The sequence below is a fragment of the Camelina sativa genome, chromosome 6 (genome assembly GCF_030686135.1).
Source record: "Camelina sativa cultivar CO46 ecotype springtype chromosome 6, ASM3068613v1".
Classification (NCBI taxonomy): domain Eukaryota; kingdom Viridiplantae; phylum Streptophyta; class Magnoliopsida; order Brassicales; family Brassicaceae; genus Camelina; species Camelina sativa.
This window is the reverse complement of record NC_141885.1, coordinates 25,968,538-25,992,915: the sequence shown is the minus strand read 5'-3', so window position 1 is coordinate 25,992,915 and position 24,378 is coordinate 25,968,538. Positions and strand designations below refer to the sequence as shown.

At 35.2% G+C, this 24,378-nt stretch overlaps 2 protein-coding genes, 2 long non-coding RNA genes and 4 pseudogenes across 9 annotated transcripts; 3 read left to right on the top strand and 5 right to left on the bottom strand.

The window, feature by feature from the left end:
* Window positions 1–339: 339 nt before the first annotated feature.
* Window positions 340–1,253, bottom strand: LOC104793157 (RING-H2 finger protein ATL40 pseudogene; annotated as a pseudogene).
* Window positions 1,254–8,471: 7,218 nt separating this feature from the next.
* Window positions 8,472–9,726, top strand: LOC104793156 (mitogen-activated protein kinase kinase kinase 20-like; annotated as a pseudogene).
* A 469-nt stretch (window positions 9,727–10,195) lies between these two features.
* Window positions 10,196–12,851, top strand: LOC104699397 (putative F-box protein At3g16590; annotated as a pseudogene). The gene is made up of 3 exons (XR_015559934.1): window positions 10,196–10,392; window positions 10,976–11,236; window positions 11,359–12,851. The product of XR_015559934.1 is annotated as a putative F-box protein At3g16590 (transcript).
* LOC104793155 (uncharacterized) lies at window positions 12,840–13,548 on the bottom strand. The gene is made up of 2 exons (XR_769211.2): window positions 13,424–13,548; window positions 12,840–13,314 (listed from the first exon to the last, which is right to left on the bottom strand). It is a non-coding gene; the product is annotated as an uncharacterized LOC104793155 (long non-coding RNA).
* Window positions 13,549–14,802: 1,254 nt separating this feature from the next.
* Window positions 14,803–15,276, bottom strand: LOC147943004 (uncharacterized). The gene is made up of 2 exons (XR_015559590.1): window positions 15,190–15,276; window positions 14,803–15,091 (listed from the first exon to the last, which is right to left on the bottom strand). It is a non-coding gene; the product is annotated as an uncharacterized LOC147943004 (long non-coding RNA).
* Window positions 15,277–16,340: 1,064 nt separating this feature from the next.
* LOC104793154 (serine/threonine-protein kinase ZRK4 pseudogene) lies at window positions 16,341–17,705 on the top strand (annotated as a pseudogene). The gene has a single exon (XR_015559933.1). The product of XR_015559933.1 is annotated as a serine/threonine-protein kinase ZRK4 pseudogene (transcript).
* Window positions 17,706–18,835: 1,130 nt separating this feature from the next.
* Window positions 18,836–24,043, bottom strand: LOC104793152 (uncharacterized). Of its 4 annotated transcripts, none has more exons than XM_087454816.1 (6): window positions 22,864–24,043; window positions 20,341–21,312; window positions 19,997–20,240; window positions 19,699–19,908; window positions 19,448–19,621; window positions 18,836–19,352 (listed from the first exon to the last, which is right to left on the bottom strand). In XM_087454816.1, exons 2-6 carry the CDS (start codon window positions 21,087–21,089, stop codon window positions 19,305–19,307), a joined length of 1,425 nt encoding a protein of 474 aa, XP_087310942.1. In that variant the 5' UTR covers window positions 21,090–21,312; window positions 22,864–24,043; the 3' UTR covers window positions 18,836–19,304. The 4 variants fall into 4 exon arrangements, with proteins under 4 accessions (XP_087310942.1, XP_010517748.2, XP_087310944.1 ...); XM_010519446.3 differs by having other exon boundaries at window positions 20,341–21,363; window positions 22,908–24,043; XM_087454818.1 differs by having other exon boundaries at window positions 20,341–21,182; window positions 23,350–24,043.
* LOC104793153 (uncharacterized) lies at window positions 23,410–24,013 on the bottom strand. The gene has a single exon (XM_019226784.2). It carries the CDS (start codon window positions 24,011–24,013, stop codon window positions 23,669–23,671), a length of 345 nt encoding a protein of 114 aa, XP_019082329.1. The 3' UTR covers window positions 23,410–23,668.
* Window positions 24,044–24,378: the final 335 nt, after the last annotated feature.

The following is a 24,378-nucleotide window of genomic DNA, read 5'->3' as shown; positions in this document are numbered from 1 at the left end:
TGCATAACATTTTGGTAGTCCTATTTTAACAATATAATAAAATAGGACTGCAACCGATAAATGTTAGAAAAACGATAAATTCAATAAAAAGAAAATACAGTTTATCTGAATAATATGAACAGAAATAATGTAAAATGTCCATACTCAAAAAAATACGAAAAACTAAAAAAGTTAAACGTGTGAGCCTGTGAGGATACGTGTGGGGAACCACATAGTTTGACTTGAAGAAGAGTTTTCGATGTAGACACACGTTGAAATTATCTTAAAAACTTGTCACGATTGTATATTACAAGTTCAACTCTATCTTTTTCCCCTTTTCACACGTTACTCAACAGCGGCTTTGTAAAACCATGTGTAAATATCTGTCTTACAGTAATATACAAAACGTTCGCCGTCATATTTACACATACAAAATATTTGATTGAGTACACAAAAATAATTTGTAAGGAACAAAGAGTACTATTGTACATGAATCACATATAGCCGTATATATACTATACTGATTTCACTGTCGTTCTATATCCAAAACACGATCTTGGTCAACGCGAGAATGATCATTACTGTTCGAAGATCTTTCCCTTGTCAGAATCCTCCGAAATGAATCTAACCGCGAAATTGGTGACCCGCCAATTTTGTTATCCGACAAAGATGCCGCCCCAAAATCCAACGGTAGTGCACGGTCGCCAACTGGACCTTCTCTTGGTTCAGGCTCAAGCCTTGGACTTGGCTCGACTTCAGTTCTACACACGGGACAAGTGGTCTGCGCCGTGAGCCACGTGTCAACGCAACTTACGTGGAAAACGTGCTTGCAATTCGGTAACATCCTCGCTGTATCATTCTCTTCCAACAAGCTGAGACAAACCGAACATTCCATACCCGCCACGTCATTCTTGACTCCAACCACGAACTTTGGGAGAGAAGCGATTTCTAGAGTGTCGAGGCCACGTTTGGGCGGATGAGAAACGACAGAGAAGGAGAGGCCTTGGAAGGCCGATCTGTGGTAGCGGAGAACGAATCTTGCGTAGAGATGATAAGCGAAAACGATGAGGATAATAACAGAGAAGGAAACGATGGTAATGAGTAAGATCTTGCTGTTGGCATCGTAAGAAGTCGTGCTCAGCCAAAACGAACGGTCGGAATCGAACCGGTGATCATCATTTCTGTTGTCAGAGCTCATGATGAAGTGTTCTAGCTAGATTTGACAATCGAGAAGGAAAGAAATGGAACAGAATGTGGTAACAAATATAAGTTAATCACAATTAATGGAGATTGAAACGATCTTAGTTGTGTAATAAATTTATATATATGTAAACTTCTTATGATACTTTTTAAATCTTAATTATTCTTCTAACCATTATAATATGATTGGTGGGTGGAGGACTATAGGCAGTTTACTGTTTAGTACATATAATAGAATTCTAATACTCGTAAATCCAAAGGCCATTGTTGACTTTAGTCGGATTTATAAATAAAAAAATCTAAGTAACTTTACGAAAATTCAGTTAGGATTGCATTTTTCATTTTTCTATCATTAATACATATATAACATGTCGACATATCTGAGAACTCTAGATAGATGATGATAACAATAATTATTACAATTTGTCCCAATAGTATGAGTGGACTTTTTGTAAACTGAGCATAGTCAAGAAAATACGAAATTAAAAGAAAAATTTCTTTAAATACCACTAATTTTTTTTTTTTCCAAAAATACCATATTTTAGTTTTTTTCCAAAAATACTACAAAAGTTTTTTTTTCCAAAATTACCACAAACACAAAAATTGATTTTTAAGAATGTAGATTTTTTTTTAGGTTTGGGTTGACACATTTAGTTTTAGGGTATAGTTTTTAGGGATAGGGTTTAGTATTTAGAATTTAGGAATTAGTTTTTAGAATTAGAACTTTAATTTAATTATGTGGTATTTTTGAAAAAATTTACATTTTAATGCTATTTTTGGAAAAAAAAACTAAATTGTGATATTTTTGAAATAAAAACTTATTTAAGTGGTATTTATGACAATTGACCCTTGTAAGAATAAATCAAATATTTTAATATCATATCTACAAAATATGAGGTAGTTTTTCCACGTAAATTATTAGAAAACATATTTGTACTTTCTATATAGCTACTAATTAGAAAACAAAAAGAAAACTACAAAATCCCGTCTATCGTTTATCATTAAAAGAAGAGTACATACATACATGTTCAAAATCAGTCATTTATTTACTTTAATTGCCATTAAAATTATATCTAAAAAGTGTTTAATTTAGGAAATTAAATAATTGAAATCAAAGTACAATTCTAATTCGATTAATTATTTTATTTCTTTACGGAAATACTAAAATATTTCTCTCTACTCTGATTTGTCAACATTATTTCTTTTAAATAATTTGAAGATATTTCAAAGATTTTGTTAAAACTCTCCGTCTTCTTTGTTTGATCATATTTTCAAAAAACTTAAACTAGTACATAATTCATATGATAATAATAATAAATATCAAATTTTTATACATCTATTGTGATTCAGTTTTTTAAAAACGACACAATTTACTTAATTAGTGAAAATATGAAATTAACATTCCATATCGGCATAATATTTTAAGTTGTGGTTCAAAGATATATTATGACAAAAATTAGAATGATTTTACATCTGAATGAATAGAAAACTTAGCTTTACAAAATGTGATAGTTTTGTTCAATTTAATTTAATTTTTTGTTGAACCATATAATTTATCGAATATATCACTTTTTAAAAAATATACCAGATTTTCGATTTTTTTTGAGATATTTTGTTATATAGTCGTAAACATATATATTAAGATGTATATTATATATATATATATATATATATATATATTAGAAAGTAATCAACAATATAATCAATTATTACTAAACTAAAAAATTGAAATATATTGACAAAAGAGAAGAAAAATATCAATAAAAATGATAAATAAGCACTTAAGAATTTTTTTAAAAATTGTAATGGATCATAAAGATCAGTAGATTGGTGAAATTTTAAATGAGGATATTTGATCATTATTTAAATATGATATTTAATTTAGCTGTGTTAGTAATAAATTAATAATTGATCAAAAGTAATATAGTTAAGTAATATATTACAATCTAATAATAAATATATTAAATTGAATATATTCATCTCCAAATGTAATGTAAATAGACTAAAATATTAAAAAAACAAACTAATGATTAAGAGAGACTGAAAATACGAAAAAAACAACAACATAAGATAATCATATAATTGTATATAATGATTTAAAAGAGGCTTTGAGAGTTCAAGTGATTTCCAAAAATTGGCAACTCTCCTTCTAAATCAGACATTTGATGATTCTGTCAAATCAGATTAGTTTGGCTTTGAGCCTTATTTAAGTTATATGGTTAAAATAATGTTGTACCAAAAACGAGCCTAACAAACTTGTGATTGAATTATCTAAGTATTCAATCGTTTGACTCGTATATTATTGAAAGAAAATAAAATAATTCTATTCTATTTTTTTTATGATTGAGTTGTTTGGATGTTTAAAAAAAAAGTATTGTGGTCGTGAATTGCTTAGAAATTTAGTCTTGATAACCAACTTGAACAAGTACAACTTCATATGGAAGAGAAATTCAAGAATCTGGAGAATCATATTGTCAATCCTTATATAAGTAAAAGAGAAGTACAAAATTGATTATGGGTCGGGTCAAAATAAAAAAAAAAACGAAATTAAACATTCGGATACTTGAAAATTGGATCATTTATTTGGTATGTATATAAATCTAAAAACCAAAAACAATAATTAATTTAAAAACGAATTCAATTTTAGAAAATAATAATTAACCAATATTTATGGAATTTTTTTAAAAGTTATTACCATAAAAATCGAGCTATTAAATACGAAATTGCATATACAATATAAACATATTTAATTTGGTTATATAGTTTGATATATTTATGGAAATGATAATCAAATTTTATATTACCAAATCATCATTTATTTCAGATTTTTATAATTAATCTAAACAAAACTATGCTTATAAATTCGAATGACTACATATGAAAAACACTTAATTTAAACAATTAATACAGAATATTACACATATATTCTAACTTAATTTTTTTCTTAATTATAGCAAATGATCTTATAAATATGGCTTGCTCACTAAAATATGTTTGATTCTAAATCAAAACTAACCTAATTGTGTATGACCTCTATATATATCATCTTATTAGCAAACTAAATATCACACATCATTGTTTCTTCAGAGAACTTTTGTATAAAACAGCTCATTATCAAACCAAACAAAACCATTTTTGTTTATTTTTTTGTTATAAGAACATTCATATTTTATGTCGTTTGTTTGTTAGTATACTAATCATGTAATCTATTATGTAGTTTATTCTAAACAATGCAAACATATCAATAATGATTGCCATGTTCAAGAAATTATGCTTTAATTTTTTGCGTGATAATTTTTTCGTATGGTTAGTAGTATTGTCATACTTTTTTCTAACTAAGTTAAGTTTAATATGATAACAAATATTTAAGATGAATCTTTTTGTTTTCTTATCAATGTATATAATTTTCTCTTGGTAAGATGCATGAGATTCATCATCATGTTTATATGTTCTTAGAAATGGAATATTAAATATTTCTTTGTTTCGCATTTTATAACTTTGTGCCCACCATTTTATTACTTATCTAAATCTTATAATTTGGATAAAAAGAAAATTTACCTAGATTTTTTTGGCAAGCAATGAACTCCAGCTGACATGGATTTGTTCGACTCAACATCATATACAAGACACACGACCAAGAATCAATACGTAAAATGGAACATGTATCAAAACGTTTGGCAAGCATGAATACCAACCGATATTATACATATATGTAAATATATATAATAACACTATATTATTAAAAATGATCCAAAAATATAAGTTTATATATTTTTGGATTTAATCCTAGATTATAAGGATTTACAATATCTATAATATCCTAAAAATTTACTTCTCAACAACATATTGTTTTTAAAAAAACAAATCTAATATATAGATTTAAGAATATATGATTTTTATAAAAATGCAATGTTGGTTTGCAAAACTCACAATTATATGGTAGAGCGGGTTAGGAGTGATATTTTTATAAATGCAATTTAACACTATGAGTGTATATTTCTTACAAATATATATTTTACAAACGCAATATTTTATGTGTTGCAAGTACATTATGAATTTATGATTGTGTATTTTTGTTACAAATACACTTTTACGGATTGGTTCATTAAATATACATTGTAACTGCGTATTACTATAATTTTATATTTTTATACAAATACAATCTTTTACGGGTTGATCCGTCAAAACATACGTTATGAATGTGTATATATATAAATGGAATCTTTGATAATATTTTACGTGTATTCTAATTTCTACTACAAATCATATTTATGTAGATGAATATTTCCCCGCGCTGTAGCGCGGATAAGACCTAGTGTTGATAGTTAAGTTACTCTTGGTCTTGCTCTCGTAACTGAAAACCATAAGGTTGAGCAATTAACTGAAGAAGCTCATGTGTTATTGCCTGAGAATCGTTTACAATTCAACACGACAGCGCGGATAAGACCTAGTGTTGATAGTTAAGTTACTCTTGGTCTTGCTCTCTTAACTGAAAACCATAAGGTTGAGCAATTAACTGAAGAAGCTCATGTGTTATTGCCTGAGAATCGTTTACAATTCAACACGCTTCCGGTTGATCCCAAATTTGTGGCAGATAAAGACTCTATCATAGTGTTTGCCAATATAGATGATCCATATACTGTTCCAGAGGATATCACTCGTGCAGCAAACCAAAGAGCAATAGAACGCAAGAAGAGGAATTACGACAAAGCAGACGCACTTCACGACACGATCAATGTTGGATTAAGCTTGGAATAGCTTGAGGCCCAAGAAGAGTATATTTAGAAGAAAAGCTAAATATACATATTTGAGTTTAAGAGTTATCTAAAATAAGTTAGTTTTCCTATTTGGATTAGGAAAATAATGTCTAAGGTTTTCATATAAAAGATAGAGATATTGCATTATGTATGAGTTTGAAAAAGAACAAGAGATAACTTTAGGTTTTTGAGAGAGTTTCCTAAAGATTAACAAAAGAGAGTAATTCTTTTATATTTTTTATCTTATTTCTTTGAAGTTCTTTGTTCTGATTCTATATTTGGTATCAGAGCTACAAAGGTTCGTGAGACATTATGGGAGAGATTGTGGACACATCAAACACAGCGACGGCAAACCTAAAGGAAGGAAGTCCTCTTCAATCAAGTGTCCTATGCTAACCTCAACCAACTACACGGTATGGGTCATGCGCATGAAGATCCTACTTAAAGTTCATAAGGTATGGGATATTATCGAAGATCCAACAAGAGATGCTGATCAGAATAACATGGCCACAACCTTGTTGTTCCAATCAATCCCGGAGGCACTTATTCTACAAGTAGGAAAGCTAGATTCGGCGAAGAAGGTGTGGGAAACCATTAAAGCAAGACACATGGGAGCAGAACGTGTTAAGGAGGCAAGATTGCAGAATCTGATGGCTGAGTTCGAATGAAGGATACTGAGACAATAGATGACTTCGCTGGTAAGTTATCTGAAATCTCTTCAAAATCGGCATCGCTTGGAAAGGATATTGAAGAATCTAAACTTGTTAAGAAATTCTTGAAGGGTCTTCCCCGCAGAAAGTACATACATATCATTGCCTCGCTTGAGCAAGTTTTGGATCTTAAGAACACTAGTTTTTAAGACATTGTTGGACGTCTCAAAACCTATGAAGAACGCATCGCTGAAGAAGAGGAGGCTCAGGAAGAACAGAGTAAACTGATGTATGCTAACATGGAATCTCAAACACCTCAGGAGCAGCGTGAATTCACTGGAGAATATAGAGGCAGAGGATGAGGAGGACGGTTTTACGGTAGAGGAAAAGGCCGCGGATGCTATAATGGAGGACAATATACTTCAAGAATAATCAGCTATCAGTGTGATAAAGCCGGTCACTTTGCCTCTAATTGTCCTGATCGTGTGTTAAAACTTCAAGAAGCACAAGATTAATACACAACTAAAAGTTAGAATTCTTAAAACCAACCAACCAACCAAATTGTTTGAGTTCAACTTAAAGAATCTGAGAATTCTCAAAAATAAAAACTTAAAGTAAAAGAGTACATAGTACTAGCTGGTCGAAGCTACGAATGATAAGCGAGTGGGTAGTTCTCCTAATGTCTTTGAGTAGAGTGAACTTCAAAACCATTCCATCTCCAAAGGAGGACTCTTTCACAAGATGAGCTTGGCCAAGGTTGTCGGCGGTGAAATGTTCAACGTTGGAGATTAGTAAGCAGTTCAATGTCTTGGTAACGTACTCAATGGCATCTCTCTCTACATCCTTGATAACCATGATTTTGGCTACGGCCAAGTAGTGAGCCATAGATGATCAGTGACCAAAATAGTCTTGGGGATGAGAATCGTATTGCAACCAGTAGCTTTGATCCTTTAAATCATCCCCAATATGTAATTCTTCTTTTCTTCTTCTTTTTTGTGGATCCACATCGTATCCATCATCATCTGGAACTGAATGAGAGCGACCTTGGCATTTTCCATGCGAGTTGGTCCACCGTCAAAAACCAAAGGTTTCACCGCAGTATCACGAGTTTCATAATAACGAATCTTGACATCACAAATCCGATGACTCTGGCTTTTCCGAAGCAGCTAAAAGAGAAGTAATAGCATCTACTGCTAAAGGAGCAACAATACGAGAGTACCGGGTAAGTATCTTACCATATTTAAGGAGGTACGAGCTTGAAACCGGAGCAGCCAAGGCTAGCAAGATATCAATTGAATCGTTACAAATATCGCGAATCATATCTGGATTGTGTTAGTAGGGTGGATCTCGTCAAGGAGACGTGATTGGCACTCCTTGAGAACCTCAGCGGCGATTTCAGCGACACTCGTGGGTCGATGACGACCGATGGCCGGTGGGTGTATATCCTGCCCTCGTTATCTCCACCAACAACCGCGCATATGGCTGCAAATCACCCATCATGTCGTCCTTGATTATCGTCGGGTAGTGTTTATTGAGAATTTATCACCTAGCCTTTCGCCGCCGAAACCTTTATTGTCGCGCACGTAACAGGCCTGTTCCCAAGCCCAATAATTGACCTGTTTGAGATTTTATGAGTCAAATGGGCCTCAAACATATATTTTAGGCTTTTCCCTCAAATCTTTTTTTAGTCCAAATAGGCAAATAGGCAAAAGACCGAAACGGCGTTAAGCACTTTAGTAAGGAACGCTTGATCCAACGGTTAATATCCAACTGATGGAATCAACGGCAGATCATTCAATTTCTTTTTTTTTCTATCGACTAATTTAAATGCGAAACCCTCTCATAGTTTCTTCGATTTCCATTCACAAAATTCTTAAATTTTCATTTCTTTTATTTCTCAACAAATACCAAATTCAGATTTTTATAGTTAGGGTTTGAATGCAGTGAAGAATGTTTCCGTCTATGGAGTTTGTGAAACCCTTAGGCAAAGATTCATATGGTTCCGTCGATCTCGTGAGATACACCAACCCCGACGGCTCGAATCCGTACTACCAAGCCGTGAAAACCTCCTACCCAGAAGACTTCGAACCGCTCCTTAAAGAGTTTCGGATTCTGTACAAACTCAGAGATTGCCCTAGAATCGTGCAAACTTGCGGGAAAAGTCTGTCGAGAGGTGTCGATGATTACGGAATCAGAGTATACAGGATGTCAATGGAGTATGCTGCTGGTGGAAGTTTAACTACTTTCATGGAAACAAGATCGTTGTCTGATTCAATGATCAGAGACTTCACTTATATGATTCTTGAAGGACTTGTCTCTATCCATAGCCACGGATACGTTCATTGCGATCTCAAACCCGAAAACATTCTCGTGTTTCCTCGTACTTGTGGGTGCAACGTTTCGTACGAATTGAAGATTTCGGATTTTGGAATGTCGACAAAAGTTGGAGAAGACTCGGAGTTTTGAGAATATGAGTCTCCGTATTTGGGAACGCCTCTTTACATGTCGCCAGAATCTGTTCAAAACGGGATCGCGGAGGAAGCCCTAGATTTGTGGTCATTAGGTTGTATCGTGTTGGAGATGTATACCGGAGAGCCGCCATGGCCGTTGGAAGATTCTAAGAAGCTTTTACCTCTTTTGTTGAATGGGAATGCACCAGAGATACCAGAGTCTCTTCCTTGGGACGCAAGGCAGTTTTTACAAACATGTTTCGCAAGTAATCCTGTGGAAAGAGGAAGCGCCTCGGAGATATTGAAGCATAAGTTTCTACAGAATGTTTCTGATCAGAAGAAGGTGAGATTTAACGGCGTCGGAGATAAGAAAGAGTCGGTGGTGGTATTGAAGTCGAAGAAGGTCTTAAAATTGAAGATTATCCACCAAAGCCACCACAGTTTAAGAATAGACCTTTGAGGTTGAAGATAATACCTCCCAAACCCCCAGGATTCAATCTTGTTCCGGTACGGTAGATCAGTGTGTTGACAATATTAGTCTTTGTTTGTTACTTGGTTGTTCTCAAGTTAATTACACGTTGATACAGTTGTAGTGTGGTTTAGATCAAGTTAAATTACACGTTGATACAATTGTAACGCTTCAACTATAATCAAATAATTGTATGGTATTTTTTTTTTTTTTTCAAGTTATAGAGAAAGTCTTTTGATGTTAAACTTGGAGAATTTATGTGAATGGTAATGAAGTATTTCGATAATATTAATCCGATCGATATCTACAAAGTAATTTATAACTTGGTTAAGTTGGATTCTCTAGACAAAAGAACAAGGTCTCGTTTTTTTAATTAAAATAAAACAACGTATCTCTCTATAAATTCCATTTTTGTTTCTTGATTACAAGTTTCCAAGATTTACACAATTACAAATAGAACTTCCCTTTTTTCCTCAATTTTCTCCATTTGCTTAATTAATTTATCAGTAATCAGGAGGATTGTAATTCGATTAATATATTAAAAAAAAAAAAAAAAAAAGCCAGTGGACGTGAATAAAAATGGGCTCTTAAAAGTCCATGAAAGAAAGGCCCATGTTGAGGAGGGAGTAGTAACTAATTTTGTCGCGTAGTAGGAACTAGCTAGGAAGAGAAGGGAGGGAATTCGAAAATCACAGATGATAGCGGCAAACGCAGTAGTAGCTTGAGAAGAAGTTTCCACAATTCTCTCTGCTCGCTCTCGCTCTCGCTCCTCCTCTCTCGTTTTCTCATCTCCAGGGGTCTCTATCTCTCTCAGAGTTTACAGAAGATGGAGGAAACGCATATGAATATGGTTCTCTGTTTCTCAGTTTCTCGGAATCAAATTCCAGGTAAATTTGATTTAGATTCTCAACGATCGTACGATCTCGTATTCAATTCCGAGGTTTGGCGTTTTGAATTTAAGAGTTTCTCCGTGGATTTATCTGGTGATCGATTTGATTGTTCTGGTGGAGAAATCAATAATCTGATATGTGGTTTATTTGGTGATCGATTAGGATTGTTCTGAAGATATATATACATATTAGGATAATCAAATTTGATTTTGAAAGTTTCTTCGATTGGTTTATGCTTGTAGTTTCGAGTTCCTTGCGTTTCCATGGATTCTCGGCGAGGTTTATCTAGTGATCGATTGATTCTTCTTCCGGAGAAATCGATAATTTGATTTGTGGTGTTCGATTTGATTTGTTCTGAAGATATATTTACATATTAGGATAATCAAATTTGATTTCAGCGAATTTTGGGTGATTTGGAACCTAGATTCTCGTTGTTCCGTGTTTTTTGTGTTATCATGGATCCTGCGAGATGTTTATTTGCTCATTCTTCTATCCGTTTGATTTATGAATCATGTGTTGTCTCGATACTCAAATTCAGTGTTTCTGTGTTTTTTTTTTTTTTTTTGGATCCTGAGCATAGATTACAATCCGGAGGAAAAGAACTGGACTGAGAAAATTCTGGATGATGTGGGTGATTTCAAAAGTCTGGAAGAGGTGGTGTCTAAGCTGACAGAGAAACTGAATCTGACCGAGTCTCAGGTTGCGGGGATAAGGAAGACATTGATTAAGGCTGAAGAAGAAGCTGCAAAAGTCCCACCACCACCACCACCCAAGAGTGCTGCAAATCCATGTAGTAAATCAAAGAAGAAGAATATGAAAAAACAAGCCTCTAGGCAGCAGAGTATGTGTAACTTCTCTTCTCACTTGTTTACTTTTCTCTGCTTCTCTTCACAGCATTTGTTTTTGTTTCCTCAAAATATCAACCAAGTTTCTGATTTTTTATTTGTTTTTGGCTTCTTTTAGCACAAGCTGAACTACTACTTGACCCTGCTGATGTTGAAACTATTGAAGCGATGAAGAAGGAGAGATTTCAACTACTGTGGACTTGTTGAAGATCGTACAACACCTACAGAACCCTACAAGAGTTGGAGTTAGACAAGTTATTAGAGCTTCTGCTGGTGACAAAATCAGGGGACAAGTGAGATCTGGAAGCAAAAAGAACCTAATGGCGCCGCCGGTGCAGCTACCATTAGAGTTGGTGGAAGAGATACTTTGTCTACTGCCAGGGAAATCAATAGCTCGATTCAGAGTGGTATGTAAGCAATGGAACGCTACTTGGGAGGGAAGGAGTTTCTTGAAGAACTACTTCACTCACGCTCGTCCTCAATTCATCGTACGGACAAATTCACAGATTCATTCCGTAGACATCATTGATCTCAATCTCGACCATGATGATTCGCAGATAGAGGAGATTGAGATAGTTTTAGTAGATATCCCATGTGAAAAGATTACCGGCGTAGTTCATTGCGATGGGTTCCTCTTATCTGATATCTATAAAAGAGGCTTCGTGGTTTGGAACCCCTGGTTGAGAGAGCGTAGATGGGTCTTGCCGGAGGAAGAGACACGCGAATTTAGATTTTGTGGCATTGGGTACGATAGCACTAGACCCGAAACTGGTTACAAGATCTTTGGGTTTTTTATTTGCGTCGATGGTACTCACCGCCAGCTCTACCCGAAAGTTGCCATTTACGACTGCAAATCTGATGCGTGCAAGACTATTGTTAATGCCTCTTGGGGCCAAGATTGGCGTGTACCACAGTTCGATAGTATTGTGTCCTTGAATGGTAACTTATACTGGATTGCTTATGATTCAAAGACCTGTGAACATTTCATCCGAAGCTTTGATTTTTCAGACGAGATGTTCAAGACCTTCTGTCTTCTACCCTGTAATGAAGAAGAAGAAGAAGAAGAAGAAGAAGAAGACGACGACTTTGGCATTACTCAAGTCCTTGCTGTTTACCGGGGAGATCAGTTTTCTGTGTTAAGGCAATCTTACATGACCGGTAAGGTCGAGGTTTTGGTGACGACGCACAAGATTGTCGGTTATGGAGAGGCCGTCGTGGCGTGGAAGAGTTTAATGACAGTGTCGATACCTGGCTTCCCAATGTTACAGCAAAAATGTTTTGGTGGCTCCCGGCCAAGTTACTTCGTTGATAATAATAAGAGGCTATTTGTGTGTGCTTCTGATGAAACTGGGCATGCTTGCATCTACACTGTAAAGGGAGATGTGTTCAGGAAGATTCCAATAGATTCTGTGGCTGAGCGTTGGTCTTCTTACCACGCCTATATCCCCAGTTTTGTCTCCATTCCTTTCGTTCAATAAGGAATCGCTTTTTATGGTTTTTATAGCTTCATCATCTTCCGTTTTTTATAGTTAATAATCGATCAAACAAATATGGTTTGTACTCGAGTCCATTGATTATCAAGGTTTTTTAGGTTCGTTATAGCGTCAAAAACCTTTATATTCTTTTGATCCATAACAATTACTAATAAAAAAATAAAAATAAAAAAAAGATTAGAAAGCGATTATACAAGGTACAAGACCTGAGTTTCAAAGAATCCGTGGAACAGATAAGACGGATCAATTAATGAGTTCCCATCATTCAATCTTTTTAATCCATGACTACCTTCAGGGAGAGCTCCTAGATATAGATAAGGAGATATCTGGCAGCTTAGCTTTTCAGTTCTTGTCCGAGAGAACACATTCGCTGGATTTATTTCTCTGTGTATAAATGATCCAGTAAAGACACTTCCCTTGTCAACGATGGATGTAAGAGGAGAGTGCAATTCCTCAAGCTCCTCGTGGCTTTACAACTTGTTCTGCTACATCTATCCATGGCCGATGGAGGCATGTAAAAGACACAGAGGAAGCTGCATAAGTGAAGCTTGCTTCGGATAGCTTCTCATCACCAATGCGCCCTGGAAAGATAAAACAAAATAAAAATTAAAAAAATTTGAGTTTACAACCAAGATACCCTATGTCATCATATAACATCGTCCGAAAGAAAAAACAAACAGAATTTATTACTAAAGAAAATTATAATTGTGGTTGAGCCGGCTCTGACAATTTGAGGGCTAGAAGACAATTTGAAGAGTGTTCTTTTTGTTTTCTCTTCTTCAGTTTTATTTACTTGGCTCATTAATATTTCTCTCTCTCATGGGTTGGCTTGGGTTTGATTCTTTATATTTTTTCTTACAGCACAATGAAAGTGTCTTTTGTAGTGATTGATAATCATAGATTGTAATGATTGTTTTACCCGAGACAGATTTGAGATTGTGGGTAACAAAAATTCTTTGATTTGGATTCATCCATTGTTGTGACTATTTAAGAACATGTCTAGTTGTACAATTAGATACTTCATTATTTTATTCATATTTGTGAATTATACGAGAGGTTTGGTTATGTTGTCTTTTTATTCAAGACAGTTTTGTGCTGATTGGTGTATTTTTTTGTAGTTGTTTTGATTCATCCATTGGTGTATTTTTTTCTTACAAACAATGTGTTTTACACATGACAGCACAAACGAGTCTTTTTGAAATAAATCATTAGTTTGGTTAGAGCATTATAATTACTTTTCACTTATAAAAACAAAATTGAACTAATATACAAGAGAAAAATTAATGTCTAATGAGTATTAAAATCATTATAGTCATGAGGATTCTAATAATATGCCAATAAAATAGGAAATTGGTTGTTAATTTAGGAAACAGCTCATTAAGATTATATATCATAAGCTAGGGGACTTCTCAAAATACAGACCTCATTTTTACCCTTTCCACTCTTTATCATTTTATGAAAGACAAGGCAATGTTGACTCATGCCGGTTCATATACATTGATGACTAATGTCATTGGTATGTTCCTAATAACGAATCAAACCGGTTCATATATATACATAAATTCTAGCAGAAACAAAACAAAAAGTCATAAACCAAAACCATAACCACCGAAAGAGCATGGCAGCAGCTCTTGCAATGAGAGTCAATGTTTGAGGACGAGCTTCATAACTTATGATATACAACATTAAAGACCAAAATACTTAACCTAACAACATCAATTAGTTAATAGGTAAAAAGCTCATTTAAAGAACTCGAATTGAATCATTATTGTGCAAAAATGAATAATGGTTCATTTTAACCAAGGAACTCAAAAATCACTTGTAATGTATGTGTTTTGTGAACTCATCTGCCTCCCAAAAAAAGTCAAATACAAAAGTAAATACCGGAAAGAGTTCTAAACTAATATCATTGGAGAATTGGGATGGTGCGAGTGAAGGTTGCACAAGGTGTTGTAGTGAACCTTTTTCTTTGTAATTCATCTTTTGTGAAGCATAATTTCGGGAGATTTTGTGTCTAATTTTTTAAAAAAGAATTAATTTTTTTTTTAAACCATTCCTAAAAACAACAATTTTTATTTTATTTGTTAGCATCTAGCTTAACTTTATTAAAATTGAAACAGATATGACATAGTCATTTTAAGACATACACATCTAGCAAAGAGATGAGTTACAAAGAATCTTATAGTATTGATAGATTAAGGATCATATGTACACGATCGACTTTGTGTCCAACTCGTTTGGTAAGGCCGCGATGCTTCAGTCGAATACGTCTCAAAAGCTGTTCTAACAAGTCTAACTCGTCCTGGAGATCTTCTTCATAAAGAGCTTGGAGTTGTTTAGGATCAGCAATTACAACCGCTGAAAAAAACAAGGACACATACATTGTGTAATTAACAACAACAAAAGAAATCCGTTTTTACTTGTTTTTAATTAATCTTGGTTTAAAAAGTTCTTACGGGGTGGAGGTTTTAGCCCTTTCTATTCAATGATGAGATGTAACGCACGTATCATTCTAATACCTGCAAATATACAACATATCAGACAAAGAGTACGACCAAATTATTTATAACTCCCAAAAAAAGGGGTGTAGTATTCAAAATTATTTGCGGCATACGAATTACGACTTTCATCCTTGAACAGGTATCACCCAGGGGGCCGAGTAAACAAGTGTAGTATTCTATATCTCTTCCGCGAGTTATCTTCCATCTATAAAGCCACGAGTCGATATCACGAGTAGCTAGATACTGTGGTGATTTGAGGGTCAACACAAGTATGAGGAGGTAGCAGTTGGATCTCTATCTCCTGCATTTCCCTCAGGTTCTCAAGACAATCATTGATTTTGTCCTTAACCTGCGGCGTCATCACATATCACAACAACAACAAACAAGAAAAAAAAAAAAAAAAAAAGTCAACAGGAAGAAGTAACAACAATCTTTTTTAAAGAGAGCGAGAGACTACATGATCCCAGCAAAAAACAAACTTCTTACAAGTTTGTCTAAAACTTTTGTACGCTCACTCATTCTGTTTACCAAAATTGTTAGCCGCTGCGCTGCGCAAAGATCTTGATCACTCAAATAACCCTAATTAAATATACCAGAGCAATTTTTTTTTAATATAAATCTTTTTGGAAGACGATGACACAGTGCCATTAGCCATTATTAGGCCACAATAATTAAGCCCATTATTAGTATTTATTTTTCGGATGTTTCATGCCCATTAGTATAGCGACGGTGTTTAGATAAAACACTGCCGTATTAAGATATCTTTGGGTGCTTTTCTTAATTACCACGCCTAATAGTCTGATTTGTGCTTTTTGTTTCTTGCTTCAGTATGTTTTTCTAGTGGAGATATAGAGCTTTACTGTTTATGTAACAATACTTATTGTATCTCTCGTTTTTTATTAATCCAAATAAGCAAATAAAATTCGACATCTTCAAGCCATGGTTGAGATTGTTAAGAGTTCTACACAGGTCTAGGACCACATTGTTGTCCAAATCCTTTGTGGCCTTCAAAAGTCCAAATCCTTTCTAGAAGTCAACTTTTTTAATAAGTCAATTTTGGAGTCTTTTTTCGAAGTCAGGCCTCTCTGTCTCACGCCTTTATGAAAACAATGTGGAATAAGTCAAATGAAGCAAGACTTCTTAATTATACTATCTATCCTTTCTCCCCCAAATGCTCCAGAACGTAGTTTCCACTGATCCATCCTCATATTTTCACAAAAGCAAGTCAAGAACTTGTAAAAGATGAATTTTTCGTTTCAGCCTTGAATGATTGATCAATTACTATATCTTAGTGTTAAGATGGGTAGGTGGTGGAGGAAGAAGAAGTCAGAAGAGGCCGTTAAAAAGCAGACGTTGGTCCATGAGAACGGCAAGGTGTTGCTAGAAAAGCTCATTGAATATTGCAACGGAAAATCCAATCCAATCAAAACCTTCTCTGCCTCTCAGATCTTTAGAGCAACCGACAACTTCAGCCACAATAATGCTCTAGTTCGTAATCGACCTAGTAGCTACCAATGTTACAGAGGTATGATGGAAGACCGCCTTGTGCTTGTCAAGAAATGGGTAGCAGAGTATAGTTCCCGCAATGGAAAGACTTGTTGTGACATAGCAATATCATCAATGGTTAGTGGTCACAAGAATTTCCTCAAGCTGTTAGGATGCTGTCTTGAGTTTCCTTATCCAGTTCTAGTCTATGAATATGCAGAGAGTATAATATGCAGACCACAAAATGGATCAAAATATGTATTTGATGTGAATTTACCATGGAATATGAGAATGAAGATTGCAAAGGAGGTCGCAGACGCTTTAACATACCTTCACACTGCATTCTCAAAGAGTATCATCCACAAAGATATAATACCGTGTAAGATCTTCTTGGATGAGAAAGGGACAGCTAAGCTTACTGAGTTCGACAACTCTGTTTTGATTCCAGAAGGAGAAAAGTTTGTTGAAGATGTTATAGAGGGAACATTTGGGTACCTTGATCACAACTATATGAATACTGGGAGAGTAACAGAGAATACTGATGTCTATGGCTTTGGAGCATTCATGCTTACTCTTTTGACCGCAATGAACCCGAGTCTTGTTGACAAACTATACAAGGATTGTCCTATCAAGGTGGTTGAAGACGACACGTTTGTTGAGATTATTGATCCAGAGGTGTTGGAAAGCTGCAAGGAACAAGAGCTATTGCAAATGAAAGCTATCCTCATACTTTCACTGAGATGCATTGGCTGTGTAGGAGAAGTTCCAAAAATGATTGAAGTTGCCAAAGAACTTAAGAGGATGCTTGTTCAAGCCAAAACCAAATTGCATTAAGCAGTAAGCTTTTCTTTATACATCACACTATATAAGAATTTTTATCTTTCACATAGATTTGGATCTCCCAAACCATTCTTGAAGAAAAAAACACTCAAAGCTTTATACAAATAGTTCATACTACATAAAGATTTTAACTTAGTTCTTATACATATGCAACATCTACCGATCGCTCTATCAGTTTAATCTCTTTTGCTACTTCGATCATCTTCGGTCCAAAATTAGTCGTTATACCCACTAAACTTAAGTATTGGAAAATAGGTTTAAGTATTTATAATATATATAGTTTCTCATCACTCCTAGAGAAGTTGTGGATGTGGGATTGTAAAAATCCCTCTTAATAAAATAAGTAATTATTTTAATTCATTAAATTTTTCTATGGCTTTTTATTGACAATAAATAATAACTGTATTAGAAATTTAATGATGTAAATTACAATTTACATAAGTGATATTTAATTCTCACTAGTGTAAATTAACATCAGTTTTTGTTGATGTAAATTTTGTATCATATTAAAAAGTGATTTTGATAAAAATTAATAGATTCATCAATTATCTAAATGATGTGAATTTATAATTTATATCATTTTTTCAAAAAATGATACAAAAGAATAAAGGTTAAATCAATTTTATTTAATTGATGTCAAATTAGTTAATTAAAATATCACTTAAATAATTGATGCTAAATCATATCTATTTGTTTCATTTTTAAATAAGTAATTTTAAGTAACATTAATTATTAGAATCATATCATTACTAGTCTTGCTTTGGTTATAACTTATAATCATGCGCTTATCACAAGCTATATAATGCCAATCAAACCCCTTTTTCAACATTTCTTCCTATATAAGAAATAAAAAAACGGTTTTAACATAGTTTTTATCAAAATGGAATGAAAAGTAATAGTAATTTAACTACCTGTTCAAAAATATCATTGCAATATAAATCTCATTGCAATACACTATTAAATTGGTTTAGTTTTTGTACAAAAGTTGCCTGATAGACTTGGAATTGAATTACAAAAGATTTTTTAATGGTGTGAGTGTGACTCATATGGGAAAAATAAGCAAGAGACAACCATATAGTTTTGTGGATTATTTTATTTTAAAATAAGCTCTCTTCTATAGATGCGATTTTAAAAAGTATTTGTAAATCATAGAACAAATAACACATAATTTTGATAAGTATTTTAAAATCAATTATTGAATAACACTTGATTTTTGTTTGGATTTCCAAATACATTCAAATCATAGAACCAATAGCCCCTAAGATCACTAAGTTCATTTAATAAAACAAAGGGTTTACTTCTTTATGGCTTCTTTATGATACATAAAAACAGAGTATCTCTGTAATTGTAACAGAAAGCTCTCCACATTATCGTTGCTTGTATCGGCAAATTCTCTAAGCAACAACCGTAAATTCATAGCAACACGCATACTACTTACATTTTTTAACTTGTCTCCCAATCATCACTCAACTAAACCCCACACTTCTCGTAGAAGCTTGTATCTTGCATTTGAAGTCGTGGAGCCAGTAAAGTCACTCCCCTTGTCAACGATGGATGTAAGAGGAGAGTCCAGTTCCTCAAGCTCCTCGTAGCTCGTGTATCCTTTTCTCTGTATCATAGATACATTCCTTGACAGTTTTCCTGCAGCATTTACAACTTGTTCTGCTACATCCATGGTCGATGGAGGCATGTACGAAACAGTGGAAGCTGCATAAGGGAAGCTTGCTTGTGAGAGCTTCCCATCACTAATGCTCTGAAATATAGCAAACAATGATATTTACAGCCTTGCCAATCTGCAAGGGAACCATTTCATCAGTAGAAGATATTAGTCAACATTACAAACTTTCAAATGTCTATAAGAATATAAACTCTGTTTTGTGTTGGTTACCGCGTTTTTAAGTTGTGCCCCTGATCCAAAGCTTAAGTCTCCAGCAGGAATAGGCAGAACTTTGGAATCAAGAATAGGATCAGAGACGGGATCGGTTGGAATCTGATGCTCTGACTCACGCAGAATAGCATTGAACATGGCTACATCAAATCTACCGATACAATTATCCATAACCTGTTTAAAGAACAATAAGAATATGATTCTGTTGCCTTGACTTTGCTTCGATTAAAGCAAATGAAAAATCTGATTACCATTCTAGCCAATACAGGTAAGCAACCGCATTCATGTCCCGCCCCTCGCATAGGACAAAGCCGCTGCAGAGCATCTCGGAAAGCATTTTTCCATAGGCTAATCGAAATGGTGCCTTGGTTCTGATCACCCAAGGAAGGTCCCATCAGTTTCCCATTTGATTTACTGGCTGATGAGTCGTTTTCAGGGGATTGCATATGCGGAGTAAAGACCTTAAAGACATGAGAAGAAGAACAAAAGTGAGATGCTATACAAACAAACTAAGAAGCTCAAGTTTAGTTACATTTGGTATATATATACCTGCCACCAAACAGACTCCACGATTCTAGAGAATACCCAAAACTCGATTTTCTCGAGTGCAGTAGTAAATGTCTCAGTTTCTTGCCAATCCTCCAAAAGCTGTTGGAAACCATTCTTCCATCTCAGGTTTGTTTTCTTGCCTGAATCACCATTTGATTCAGAGATGCGTGTAATGCGAGACGTACCAAACGCTTGCGAAGTTATCTGCCTTAGAGCTATGATGTTTGATAACCAGAAGGTCAACCTAACAAATGAGAACCAAGAGAAAACATTTGCTTAGATCACAACTGAGAAGAAATCAAGATCCTGAAAGGTCATTCACATTTCGAATATAGTCTGCCTACCTCGAAACATCATTCCCACAAGATTTAGCAACAAAAACAAGACCAGAAACAGAGTTTCTAGCAATCGTAGCACGCTTTCCCTGAGTAAAATGCTTACAGGCATGGATATAGATTCTAGAAATACGTCGAGCAGGAGTGTGAAGCTTGTGTGCAGAGCTGCAATGGTCAGGCACAACAGAATAGAGCGAAATCTCAAGTGCAGCAACTTCTCTAAGCTCCTCTTCTAGTTTCTCGATTCTCGTCTCTAGATGCTCAATCTTGTCCTCAAAGTTCCCACCCTTATTCTCTGTAACATCGGCCGCCTCGTTCTCACTTTCAGCACTAAGAGCACCGTTGGAAGCATCTTCCCAGACATCAGCATTGATACCTTCTCGAGCATCTGTATCGATTTCCTTAGCATCTTTACAATCTTGTTCATCAACATCTTTCTCCAAATTACAAACCGATCCACTTGTTTTGTCCACAACTCTGCTAGAATCTGATTGCTGATGAGCATCTGTAGAGGCAATGGCGCCGCCATTATTATCATCCAAGTAACGAACATCTACTGACTCGTAAGCCTCAGAGGGATCTGATTGTGTGGTTGAATCACTTGCTACTGTAGAGATAGTACTAGACACTTCCTTGGCATCCTGTTTCTCTTGTTCTGACAATCTTTTCTGGCTATTCGTCTTCTGCAGCTTTTGATCTTTTCTTACACTCTTGGTAGATCGCTTAGACTGGACATTGTTAGCTGTTCTTGCCTTCATCTTGAAACTCGTCTTATACTCTTATGCAGCCAAGGCAACAGTTATATTCAACTCCCCCAAGCGAGAAAACTATCCAAGAAGATTTGTGTAACCCTACAGAAAAGAAAAAACCAGTGATAATCCTCAAACAGTAATGATCTTTATTTTGGTTGAGCAAGATGAGCAAATAGATTTTATAAAAAAAAAAAAAAAACACACAACTAGATAAGATATATTCCTGTTACTGAAAACGACAACAAATAATGGAGTAGGAAAATGACATAATTGGTACTTGCTACGTTTTGTCTGATCTACAGTATCATTTTGGGGTCCCAGCATAAGGGTGAATTCACATAGGCATGTTACAAGAATGGTTAAGAGTTACAGTAATGATTAAACTAACTAGATATGATAAAAACTCAGGAACCGAGTTTTCTAAGGTATCCCAAAAATATATAAGTTGCAGAGAGTGATAGAGAGAAACAAAGCATGAAACAACCATGAGGACTATTATGAAAAGAAAAGAAGATTACCTGAAAAGGTAGGTCCAGAAGAAACAGAACACCCAAAAGAGCAAGAAGAAGCAGATTATGAGAAAGTGGTGTGTTTCACATCGAAATCATTACGAAACCCATTTTTGCTTGTCTTCCTCTTCAAGACCGGTTGCTTTAATCTACTCAGAGTGAAGTCTACTCTCAGATTTGCGTCACTGACCTATCTATATCTTTGCGTCACTAAGATTACCTGTCTTCTATCTGTAATCCATATAATAAATAAAGCTACTTACTTACTCTCTCTCACTCTCTACGTCTCTTTCACTATGGGAAGATCCGAATGCGGGATGTTATGGATGGTTAATATATTTAAATATAGAAAAGAACATGGATCGTGTTCGGTACGGACTGTGATCGTGGTCGTGTGACTGATGGAAGTTTGTGTCGGTGGCTCGAGTGTTTACCGGGAATAGCCGGTTTACATTACCAGAATAAAAGAAAAAGTAGCTTCTCCTTTAAATGACCGTTGTGTCCTTTTTTTTCCTCACGTCCAAAAACATTTGACTGACACCGACCGACACCGACATCAAATTACAAACGACTACGAGTGCTCATATGTTTCCTGAATTTGAAATTTACGATAGAGAACATCTGATATACAGAGGATAATAAGATAAGAGGACAAAGGTATTTCACATGGCTTGACACTGGTGGACTCTTCTTGGGTCCTCAAGCGAAGAGACCATGTGAAGTGATGACGTTTTTCAAAGCCTAATCGTTTCAGTGTTACTGAATCATACTCTCGGTAGACACATAAACAGCGAGAATGAAGTAATTACCACAATAGCCTTCCCGAGATTGATCAAGGAAAGCAAACAACAAATTTAACTATCACTTGCTTAATTATACCGACTATGAAGTATGCCAGCAAGAGGGTACTGAGTTTGTTTGATCCTAGACTCTTATCAATGTTTAATTCGTCATGCATGAAACCAGAGCACACGATGAACATCACAGCTTGCTAACGAGCCGACACAGCACTAAAGTTCAATATCCTTAAAAGAGAAGACTATCAAGCAACACTAAAGGAAACTAATCAGAAGATTTTGGAAGCAAGACTACTCAAAATGGCACTAGTCAATAGAATGTTCTCTAAAAACCTGCAGAGGTTAGAGATAAGCTCTCATGTTTTCTACACCTGATCAACCTGAACCTGAGTGAAATTTTCATCGACTCCAGCACGAGACTTATCCTAATTTAATTGATCAAGCTCCTTCCAAAGATCAAAATCAAAATCAAACTTATCATGCTATTCTCAACTAAGTATCTGCAAAAGAAGGCTCACAATTCAGTATCCACACAACTAATACACTGTTAGCCACTGCTGAACTATTCAAACATCCGACACTGATGCAATGTGCAGTAAAATTTTAATCAACAGCGCAACCGAAGCAACTGAAATCTAGTCTGCTGAATCTAACTACCAATGGTTAACACCATGAGAACTCCCACCCCAACCACTTTAACGCCTACAAAACTATAATCGCATAGCATGATGAAATTCATTACTAAATGAGCCTTCTCGAAGTATGACATATCTACAAAACAGAGGAACAATTCATTCCCTAGTTAGAGCTACACTATCACCTTCTGACTACTAACTACAGCAAATGGCAAGTATAACGATGATCTAAAGAGATTCAGAACCGACTAATGTCAACTAGCTATCTAACCAGTATGCACTTCACAGAGTGCAATAAGCAAACCGAACATAAACAAGCCATAACCTTCGGAAGAGAACCACACAACGTCAATCAGTAGTTGAATCAAATCATCTGAGAAACGAGTAAAATCAAAAGTGACCAAATTTGAGAAATGTAATAAGAAGTAGAGAGTGAAGGCAATTGCGTCTAAACAGTTGTTAAAAAGAACACTTATTTCATCATTATCGACAAAAACAAAGGAGAATTGAAACAAAAGTTCAAGGGCCAAACGAAGAAACCCTGACTCTCCAGTCTTCGTGATCGCCATCAAACGGGTAAAAAAAGAACTCTTCAAATTCCCCGGGAACTAAGACATACCCAAATCAAGCATTCCAGTGATGCTTTAATCGGACGAATCTCCAGCGGTGGCGAGCTTCTCCATCTCAAGGCGCTCTAAAGCTTTCTGATGAGCCCAAGTCTCGATTGAAAGATCAGGTTTCGCATTGAGCCCGACGCCCAGGATAACAATTGTGAGGAAGCTCGTGATGTAACAAGGAAGCTCCCAATCTTCCCATTTCCGCGACTGTCCTGGTGCCGGAGGAGTCCGGTTCATAAAGTAACCTTTGGGCCTTTCCTCATGACCTGGCGTCGCCCACCGACTCGGACCGGCGGATGTAGATCCAGACCTGGAGAAGATCCGATTCCGTAGCGTCTTCGCTGCGACGGTCAAGGACTGCGTCGACGGCATCGCTTTGGTTCCGATATTTTTGTTGTAAGCAAAAAGGAAATGCTCAGATTTGTCCAACTATATACGACTCCCCGACCTACAAAATGGTTTAATTCGAACCGAACCGATAAATTAATTTGGTTTGTCAAATTGTGTTGGTTTAATTGGGAATTATATTTTGGTTTCAATTTCGATTACCTGGTATGATTCGGTATTCTCACTTTATTTACGGTTTGGCTTAAAAAAATGTTGTGTGTTCGATCGATATCGCCTATCGGTTCTGTTCGGTTATTATTTAGATAAGAATAAGACCAAATCGAATCGGGCACATTAGACGGTTTACTATTATTGGCTTATATTCAATCTACGACATCGTATTTGCACAG